The following is a 10,525-nucleotide window of genomic DNA, read 5'->3' as shown; positions in this document are numbered from 1 at the left end:
TTGGAGATCAGACCTTTGTCAGTTGCGGGGTTGGTGAAGATCTTCTCCCAGTCAGTCTCTTCTATTTTCTATTCAGAAAAAGATTCCTGAATCTAACCTCCTTTGTTAAGGTTTTTCCCTGACCATGACTAGTTACATCTTATAACCAACTCCTCCTAAATGTTAAAATTTATTCATAACCCACTGAATGACACAAATCCACACACCCCACCTCTTGGGAATGTGGACATTGTGTTCTCTAGACTGCTTGCTGTTGTCTGAGGGCGACAGCATCATTAGGGTATCCTTGAGAAAACTGGGATAATGGTCAAGTCCTAGAAGAGCTAGCTGTATTATTTTTTATTTAGTCTCTGTGTGATGGGAAAGTATAGAGCTCATCTGAAGTCCTGGCTCAATAGTCTGTGAGGCTGGACCATCTCATCTAGCAATTTTGAAGTTGTTTTGGATGTGGAATTTTGAGCAAACTGCAACTGAGGCATTCTGAGAGGCTGGATCACCTGAGCTCCTTGTCTTTATTGGTATCTGGTTCATTTTTTTCCCGAAAACACACAAAGTTTTAAAGGTAACTCATATATTGTATAAACACAAGTATGGAATGTGTGGTGTGCACAAGTCAGCTGAAGATGATTTTCTGCTTTATGTTTGAGCAGATGAAAGCATTTTTCCACTTTATAAGTCTGTTTTGAGTATGTAAATAAACTGTAATGTAAATCTTCATTCATGTCATATGAAAGGATGGCATGTAATAAGTCATGAGGATTCTGTAGCCAACAAGATTTATCATGTCTTATCCAGTCTCAGAGCTGTTCCCATATTGTGGGATCAGCATATGCATGACCTGTCCTGCAATCTTTCCTGGCTTTTTCCTCATATCTATGGCCAAGATTCTAAGGAGATTTCCCCTGGACAAACAGGATTTCAATTAACTTTGAAGGAATCCATAATTTTTTGTTTCCTATGGAAACAAAAGCACAACCTCTTCCCCAGCGCAACACATTTTTTGACTTCCATTCTGAAGCCAAGACATCCCTAAAGTATCTAGGCCTTCCACAATCCAATGTCTCTCAGCAACTGTTGTTCTCTGTTCATTAGCATTCAAAAATTTCAAAGTTAACAAAGCCCAAACTCCCTGTGTTACAGTATTTTCCATCCTTACATGGCTTATAGGTTTGTTTGTTTTTTATAATATTTTAGTTTGCAATCTTTTCTGACTATGTAAGCCAAACCTTAAACTGCTAAGCAGTGGCTAGGCCTTGTGCTATGTGGTTCTGCTTAGCACATGGCCTGCTGGCTGGCTCTGCCCTCTTCAGGTCTGTGCAAGTACAGCCTCTTGCCTGCAGTTCCCTGCCGGGAGCTGGTCTATTTGCATTGGCTCTCCTAGGCACTACCACCTAGTCTCCCACCACCAAGTATTGTGCAACACACTGCTCATAAACCCCATTCAAGTGCTTGGCTGTCAGGGCTCTTGAAAGAGCTGTGCCTGTGTATGCCACAAGCACTGAGCCTACTCGGGACTTTTGTTCTTTCAGCTTTTTCTGGTCCTATGTGGACCAGATGACATGCCATGTGTTGGGTGCCAATTGTAGTAAGCTTTTGTGTCGGCCACCAGCTCACAACACAGGGACTTATTATTGTCCCACTAGCTCTTATAACTTAAATTAACCCATTTATATTAATCTATGTTCAATCATGTGGCATTATCTCTTTTCCATCTTGCACCTCCTATTCCATGTCTCCTGGCATCTCCTATGTGCCTAGATTCCCCCTCCTTTTCCTTTTTTCCCCCAGAAATCTCATCCATACCTCCTGCCTAGCTATTGGTCATTCAACTTTTTATTACACCAATCACAGAGGCACATCTTCACACAGTGTACAAGTATCCCACATTATCTAGCAATAAGTTATGTACTAGGATTTCCCAAAGCATTAAAATGATGCCCTTTGCTGAGAAGCAAGCTGCCCCTGTAAAGCTGCAAACTCATATAGCTGTCTCTAGGTTTTGAAGAATGTCTCAGGGGCCTAGTGGCCAACTGTTTGACATTTCCTTCTTTGAATTTTTTCATTTTTTTTTTGTTGTTGTCATTGTTGTTGTTGCTTTGTGGGAAGGGCTCATACTACTGTCTGTGTATAGAAGTCAGAGAAAAACTTGCTGGAGTTGTTTCTCTTTTCCTCCATGTGGGTTCTGGGCTCAAACTAGGACTGTCAGACTTGGCAGCATGTGCCTTATCCATTGAACCATCCCACCTACCCAATTTACCATTTCTTAAAGAGCGCTCTCTCTCTTTCTCTCACTCTTTCTCTCTCTCTCGTGTGTGTGCATGTGTGTAAGTGTGTATGTGGGAGTGGGGTGGGTCACAACTAACTGACTATGACCAAAAATAGAACCCAGGGCCTTGAACATGTTAGGCAAAGACTTTCCTACTGAGCTAGAATCCCAGCCTTTTATTTTACTTCTTATTTGGAGACAGACTCTTACTAAATTATTCAAGCTGGCCTTGAGTGCAGTGTGCAGCCCAGGCAGGCCTCAGCCCCCTGAGTAGCTGGGTTGCACACCTGTGACACTAGCCTGACTCTTTCTTTTATTTTATTTTTGCATGTGTGCAGTAGTTAACAAATTGTCCACCGAGTGACTAGATTTATGGTTTTTAAGACTGAGTGCGTTTTATCAAACATGCCAAGCAACTAACCAGTCTCTCAGTGCCTCTCCTGTGCAAATGTTGTCATACATGCAAATACCAGCTTCTGATGCCATCTTAAGGGAATAGGGAGGTCAATGATCCTTTTGGCTAAAAGCAAGCCTTCAGAGTTGGGTTGTGGGGGATTTTGATGTTGTTTGGGGTTGGTAGTTTGTTTTATTTATATATATATTTTTTTGTACATTTTGTGTATAGCTTTTAAATCAGATCCTCCAGTTTTCATTTGCCCTTCTAGCATGGGCACTGAGTAGCCTTGAGCATTCCCCAGTCCTTTGGGGATACCAGGCAGGCTGGTTGGCACTGATGACCAGCAAGCACTCTGGGTATGGACTTCAGTTGTGGATATCCATGTTCTCATTCTCAAGGTATTTTATGTTCAGTGTGCGCGTTAATGCCACAAATGGACTGCTGTAGGACAATATTTGACGTTTTGATGATAAAAGAGTACAGTGGTCTTGGCGATGAAACTAGAGTATCGCTTTCCTTATGTAACATGGCTGCATTAAAATCTAGACAGTTTGATGATGCCAAGACACAGGTAAGATGTAGTTTCCCTTGGCACTTAGCTGCATGTGCAAGAGAGGGAATTTCAGCCATGAGCAATTATCAGCCCGATATACAGATGGCGCCAGATGAGAATAAGGGCTGAATACCACGTTGTTCTCATTGCAGTTTCCTTCCTAGTCCCAATCTATTGCAGTATTTCCCTTCACAACATTGCTACTGGAGCACGATTCATAAAAACTCAGAGACAGAAAGTGGGGTTCAACCTGAAAGTCAGAAAAGCAAAACAGCCAGCCACTGGCTCTTACCTCGACCTCAGTCTGAAATGGCGATCCTACCTCCAGGAATCTCTGAATGAGACTGTGTCTGAGAGCTGTCTCCTCCCATCTTATATTCCTCTCTAGGGCTGGGATTAAAGGTGTGCACTTCTGGTATTAAAAGCATGCACCGCCTGGTTTCTATGACAACTAGTGTGGCTACTGGGATTAAAGGTGTGTGTCATCACTGCTTGGTCTGTGAGGCTGGCCAGTGGGCTCTTTCACTCTTTGGTCCTTAGGCAAGCTTCATGTATTAAAATACAAACGAAATGCCAGTGTGTGTTACTTTCCACCTAAGGCAGATGCCTGGCTACATCTGCAGTAAGGCTGTGTGTGGGTGCTGAACTCCGTGCCCGTGGAAGAACTCACTCTCCCTGGATTCCATTATGACCGTGCTAACTACGGTCAAGAAGCTACACTTTACCTCACATAAGCCTTCTGTGCTCTTTCCCCAGGGTTCAGCAGATTCCTATACAAGCAGGCCGTCGGATTCCGATGTCTCTTTGGAAGAGGACCGGGAAGCGATTCGGCAAGAGAGAGAACAGCAAGCAGCTATCCAGCTTGAGAGAGCGAAGGTGACTCCCCCATCCCCCCAATCCCCTTTCTTTCGTTGAAAACTGGCATATTGCCCAACCCCTGTGCTCAGCATCCTACCTCACATCTGTCTTAGGGTTTCTGATAAATACTGACCATACGCCGCATGGGAGGAAAGGGTTCATCAGCTGACAACTCCTTGAGGGAAATCAGCAGGACCTCAGGCAGGGCAAGAACTTGGATGCAGGAACTGAAAAGGGAGCGGTGGAGGAATTCTGCTTACTGGCTTGCTCTCTGTGGCCTGCTTAGCCTACTTTCTGATATCAACCAGGACCACCTGCCTGTGGTGTGAGACTTCCCACAGTGGGCGGAGCCCTTCTACATCAATCGTTAGTCAGGAAAAAAAAAAAGCTCCACAGGCTTTGCCTACAGGCTAATTTGGTGGGAGCATTTTTATAAACAACGTTCCCTCTTTTCAAGTGACTCTAGCTTCTTTCAAGTTGTTATAAAACTAAACAGCGTGGCGTTGTCTCTGGAGAACTTCTTTTCCAGCCATCCTGATAAGGGTTCAGATTGCAAGGTTCTCTGAGTGTGTTCCCTCACAGAGGTTACTGGCAATTGCAGGGGACCATTTCCTGTGAACCTTTGCTCTTTTCTGTTTGACTTACTGGTAATTCTTGGTCATTTCCCAACTTGGCAGTGTGGCAATATCAAACTCACCTCACCCAGTACTGGCAGCGAGCCTTCTGAGCTGCCAGCCGGAGTTCTCTGTCTTTGACCCCTCCCCGTCACTCCCTCGTCTTTGTTAAACACCGAACAGGCACCGTTGTGCTATGGATCATTTCACGGCTTCCTCTAGTCTTTGAATTCTAGATTTCTGATTCCCATCTCAGTATAAAGTTCAGAACATTACTTTGTTGGCTTGCTTGTTTGAGAAGGTGTCCACTACATCGCCCACTCTGGTCTTGAACTTGTGGACTTAATGCATGGCCTTCCGACATGCACCATCAGACCTGGTTTAGAACTTTGAACAAGTCAAATGAGAGCAGCAAAGATGAGCGACAGAAGCTTCAGATCCTCCTCTTCCGGCCGACACACAGGGTGCACCAGGAAACCAATTTCATGATGGAGTTTTAGGACCAGATGAGTTAGAAGAGTTCTCCTGTCCTATCTATGTCTTTCTAACTCATTTTTTTTAAAGGACAGACCCTTTTTCAAGTTAATTTTATGCACAATAACAACATAGAAGACAGCGTTCATGGCTTGCCTGTCCTCTTACTCCCATGGCCAGCTCCTACGCTATGGCAGGCACCTTTCTGAATTTTAGACTCAAACCCAAATAAAGTTAATTTCCTTCTTTGTTTATTTTATGATGAGATCTTTTAGAGATTGAAGCAAGAGAAGAATGAGATAGGTGAATGAGGCGTCGGCTTCCACGCTCTCTGTGTCTGTGCTGGCGGCTTCCACACTCTGTCTGTGCCGTCTGTGCGCTCTGATAGAGTAGGGCATCTGCATAGAGCCCGGGAGGGAGCTAAAGCCGGTCTGATGTGGGTCCTACCTCAACTGTTGACATTCCCAGTGCAAATAGATAAGTTACAGCACAGCTGTCCAGAAGCTCGGAGACCGTGTATCTCACATGTCGCCAGTTCTCGTTTTGAAAAAACCCTTCACCACCGGTTTCGTTACTGTGGGATCACCTCGGTAAGTGGTGGTGGCAGGACCATAGCCTAGGCTTGTGACTGGCTTAGCCCCCACAGACTGCATCTGCGCAGGAACACTTTGCCAACGGGAGTTTATATACAAGCTTTAAAACCAACTGTTAGAAGCTAGGAGATGATGGGTAAAGAGCCTGCTTGTTAAGTTTAACTCTCACTGGCCCCTTGGGTCTGGCAAGACAAGAGATTCAGCTACAAAAGATCTATGGTTTTCTGATCTGAGGCTCTTTAAAAAAAAATCTTGTTTTCTACCCCTCCTCAAGTTTTTAATACCCAGCATACATTTCCTAGCATGTGTAGACCTGTTCGTGTATGTGCGTGTGTGTGTGCGTGTGTGTATGTGTGTACCTATGAGTGTGCACACACATGTTTATGTGCATGTGTGTGCAGGTCAGAGGTTAATGTGTTTTCCTAACCACTCTCCAGCTTACTATTTGAGACAGGGCTCTTACTGAACGTGGAGTTCACCATCTGGCTAGACTGGCTGGCTAACCCCAGGGATCCTCTGGTCCCTGCCTCTCTAGATTAAAGATGCACACCCTTGCACGCAGCTTTGTCACAGATGCTGGGGATCTGAATTCAGTACCTCGTTCTTGTGCAGCAAGCACTTCATCCACTGAGCTGACTTCCTAGCATTCCCCGTCCCCCAGTGTGCATGTCCCGTATCTCAGTTGGGACAGTCTCCATTACCGTTTAAATAGATAGTTGGTAAGAGCAGAGAACAAAGCAGACAGCCCCCAGCCCTGTCCCTCTGTCCCTAGTCCTGTAGGAGCTAGTTCTATATTGGGGAGGTTGGAAATTGCTACAGAAGAAGGGAAATGGCTGGGCTGTGAGGAATGAGTCATTCCCAGAGTCATCACTGCAGATATCTGGATGTGGCCCACGACTATAAAACCTAGCGGAGATCCCTCTTTGGAAAGTAATTCCCTCATTGCCTGGAACCATCGCTCATCCTGCGACATGTCTCAATATGACAGATGCTCCTCTCTCCTCCTCTCTCCTCCCTCCTCCTTCCGCACTGCTGCCTCCAGTCCAAACCTGTAGCATTTGCCGTGAAAACGAACGTGAGCTACTGCGGCGCCCTGGATGAGGATGTGCCCGTTCCCAGCACAGCCATCTCCTTTGACGCCAAGGACTTTCTTCACATCAAAGAGGTAAATGTAGGACACACTGCACCCCTTCATCTGCCAAAGAGCTACGGCTGGGCATCGGCCTGAGCCAAACACACAGGAGAGGAGACCCAAGGAGCTGCCAGTGTGGGGGTCTCAGCTGATGCCCTGGGCCTCTCCATCCTATCGTCTCACTGAGATTTAGAAGCTGAAATCATCACCTGTATTGCCATGTACTTCCAACACGGGGGCTTACTCAGCGTTTGAAATGATGCAGTGGATTTTAGGTTTTGCATCTCTCTCTCTTTCTCTCTCTCTCTCTTTTTTTAAAAAATATTTATTTATTATATATACAATATCCTTTCTGCATGTATGCCTGAAGGCCGGAAGAGGGACCAGACCTCATTACAGATGGTTGTGAGCCACCATGTGGTTGCTGGGAATTGAACTCAGGAACTCTGGAAGAGCAGGCAATGCTCTTAACCTCTGAGCCATCTCTCCGCCCCCCCCCCCCCAAAAAAAGGTGGCTGGAGAGACAGCCGTGGGTGCTGGGAACCGAACTCTTATACTTTTGGTTGTGAGCCTAGCCTTTAACGGCTGAGCCATCTCTCCAGCCCTCTTTCTCTCTCTTGTATGCTACACTGCAGGCGCACATGAAGGACTACAGACCCATGGATCTATGGGTATAACTTAGGAAAGTGTGAGTTTCATAGCAGAACAGTATCTAGGAGGGCCTTTTTACAGAGGGGTATTACCATGATAGACACTGTGAACTGTGGTCTTGACATTGTTGAAGTTAAGAAAGGGACAGAGAACTCTAGGAAACAGTGAACGGTGTAAAGGGGACTTGGGACTGCACATATAGAAAGGTATGGCAATGAAATCATAACGCCAGAAGCTTAAGTTTGTGGTCAGCCTAGGTACAGTGGAGTTCTGTTTGGTACCCAGCACTGTGCTCTGCGCTGGAGGATGAGACGGCGATGCTATGGACGAGGAACTCAAGTCGAGAGGCAGGGTGGATAGTATTGACGATTTCTGGATGGAATGATAAATTCTACTATTTTTTTAAAAAAAAATGGACAGGTGTCCTGGAAGTTCACAGAGAGGGAGGGCAGCATCAGTATGGAGGAAGAGTCTGAACTGGGCACAGAGTGGCATCAGGGAAGGGACATCCTGCAGCACTGCAGAATGGCCAGAGAGGGCAGTAGTGAAACAGAACAGAGTCTAGGTCAGCGATTCAAGAAACATCGCTTTTCTATCAGCCATGCTGGGGTTGGAATTCAGGCCTTCTGCACACTGGGCAAACGCTACAGCTGAGCTCTTATCTCCCACCCAAAGGGCTGGATTTTAAAAGGAGCATCTTGAGCCAGAGCAAGAAGACTGGTCTTGCCAGTGAACTGGAAAATAATTTGGGATAAGTCAGACATGTGACCATCCTTGTATGCAGAGTGGGAGCTGTGATGGGCAAAGGAGAATTGGGGGGTCTAATGTGGGGGGGTCTCACTCCACTGTGTATAGTGGAGAAAGTGAGGGAGCAGAAATAAAAATGGAGGTCAGCTTCTCAAAGTCTCTTGGAGTTACAGGAAATAGCGTCAGCCTCTAGATTCAGCTTTTGAAACAGAGGTGGCAGAAAAGGGGCCAGGTGTTGCAGCAATGGACGAGAGGAAGGACTCAGCCTGCTACAGAAAAGTGCCCTTCCTTTGTGTGTGGCCCCTTCGAGCTGCTCTGAGAATTCTTTAATGTATCTTGCTGATAGCTGTTGGGTCTGTGAGCTCCTATTTCTTCCACAGTGTAGCTACTGATCCGGTCATCGTGTGTGGCTCAGAGCCTCTTGTTTTCAAATCTTGCAGGTCAAATAAAAAACAACATGGAATGAGAACATGCTAATCACTTCAGGGAAAGCAAAACAGGCAAGATTGGAACCGTGCTAAGGGGGCCCTTCTAAAGCTGGCTCAACCCCTGGGATGCCAGCCACATGGAAGGGCACGCTTCTGTAGCAGGCCAAGTCCTTCCTCTCGTGCCGTCTCTGAGGAAGCAGCGCATGTTCTGTTTTCTCAGTAATATAGAGGGTTAAAGGTCAAGAAAAGCCACGGTTGTGCCTGTTCCGAAGCCAAACAGGGAGGGCTGAAGCTGGTGACTTTGCACAGCGCCTGGCTCCCCGGTGGCCAGAGAACTTGCATGGAGTCAGAAGCTCAGTGTTCTTTATCTGTTTCTAAGAACCACAGTAAACCCTTTTGGGAAGTCGCATTAGCATCTTAGGCAGCCCTTCAGGTCACTGGGGTCCCACTTAACAAATTAATGTCCCAGTGGGCTGACTTAATTTCAGGAAATAACTGAAACCCCAGGAAACCCTGACTCATGGTCTGTGCTGTCCCCACCACAGTAAAATGTATGCACCGAAAGAGTCCAAAAGGGCCCGCTTGCCTTTTCCTAATTACAAAATAAACAGGCTTGTTATTTCAGGTGTGTTATCCTGAGTTAAAGACAGGAAACTAAGACCCAGATTGTTTGAGGCGTTCTATCACATCAACTCGTGTTCCCTTCAGCTTTGTCTCTTGATTGGCACAAAGCCTGGCTTCTTTCTGCAGGAGCTCTGTGCAGAAAGGGCTGAGTCCTGCCATGTCGCTTGCATTTGAATATGAGATTGGTACTTAGAACTATTCAAGTTACTCAGAATTTCGTGCTGTGATGATTCAACCCACCTTTCACTCTGCGTTGTCATAGTGTCAGCATTAGAGTTATGTAAATTCCACTTTCCTCTGAGCTAAGAACGCCTCCTAGAGTTGGTATGTGTTGTATAACACGCACACACACCACACATCATACACACACACCATACACACACCCACCACATACACATATACACCACACCACACACACACACACACACACACACACACACACACACACACACACAGAGAAAAGAGTTTCTTATCAACACTGCTAAAGATCACAGAGGGGCCTTTGTACTCTTTCCTGGGAGGTTTAAACAATATGATTTCTATCTATTTTCTAGAAATTACAGTAGGAACATTTCCTTGAGGCCCCAGCAGACCAATAACTGCCAACCTAGTTTTGCTGGTCCCCTGAGTAAGACCATGCTGACATTTAGAGTGAACCACAGCCATGCTCTCGAGTGTTTGCGACTATTCTCACAGTAGGGCAGCAGAATCCGTGAGTTACGGCAGAGACTGTATGTACCAGCTGGACCATTACAAATAAAACCCCTGAAGAATCCTCCTTTAGTCTATGGGTTGAAAACACTGCCCACAAAATGCAAAAGCAGGGTGTTGGTTGTCTCTGCGCTGTATGTACGATGTGGCATTGCAGACCAGACGGAAAGCATTGGAGCTCTCGGCTTCCCGGGAATTAGCTGCTGAAACGTGAGGGTAACTGAATTACTATTGATAGCAGCTTTCCTCTCTGCATTCCAGAAATATAACAACGATTGGTGGATAGGAAGGCTGGTCAAAGAGGGCTGCGAGATTGGCTTCATCCCAAGTCCGCTGCGCCTGGAGAATATACGCATTCAGCAAGAGCAGAAAAGGGGCCGATTTCATGGCGGGTAACATCTGTCTTCTCCATGAGCCGGCCTTCCTTCCCTCCCTCCCTCCCTCCCTCCCCCCTTCTTTTTCTCCCTCCCTCCCTCT

General features: G+C 46.1%; 1 protein-coding gene across 7 annotated transcripts in view; it reads left to right on the top strand.

The window, feature by feature from the left end:
- The window catches only part of Cacnb4 (calcium voltage-gated channel auxiliary subunit beta 4), a 264,280-nt gene that overhangs the window by 213,904 nt on the left and 39,851 nt on the right, over window positions 1–10,525 (top strand). For 5 of the 7 annotated variants that reach the window (XM_005346404.2, XM_005346405.2, XM_005346406.3 and 2 more), the window contains 3 exons: window positions 3,973–4,092; window positions 6,798–6,920; window positions 10,310–10,440. In XM_005346404.2, coding sequence (XP_005346461.1) covers window positions 3,973–4,092; window positions 6,798–6,920; window positions 10,310–10,440 — 374 coding nt within the window. Of the gene's footprint in view, window positions 1–3,972; window positions 4,093–6,797; window positions 6,921–10,289; window positions 10,441–10,525 lie in introns of those variants that run through there. The other 2 variants (XM_026778780.1, XM_026778781.1) reach the window with 2 other exon arrangements.

Source organism: Microtus ochrogaster, chromosome 4, assembly GCF_000317375.1.
Source record: "Microtus ochrogaster isolate Prairie Vole_2 chromosome 4, MicOch1.0, whole genome shotgun sequence".
Lineage (NCBI taxonomy): Eukaryota > Metazoa > Chordata > Mammalia > Rodentia > Cricetidae > Microtus > Microtus ochrogaster.
The sequence above is the reverse complement of the archived record's forward strand: the minus strand, read 5'-3'. Positions and strand labels throughout refer to the sequence as shown.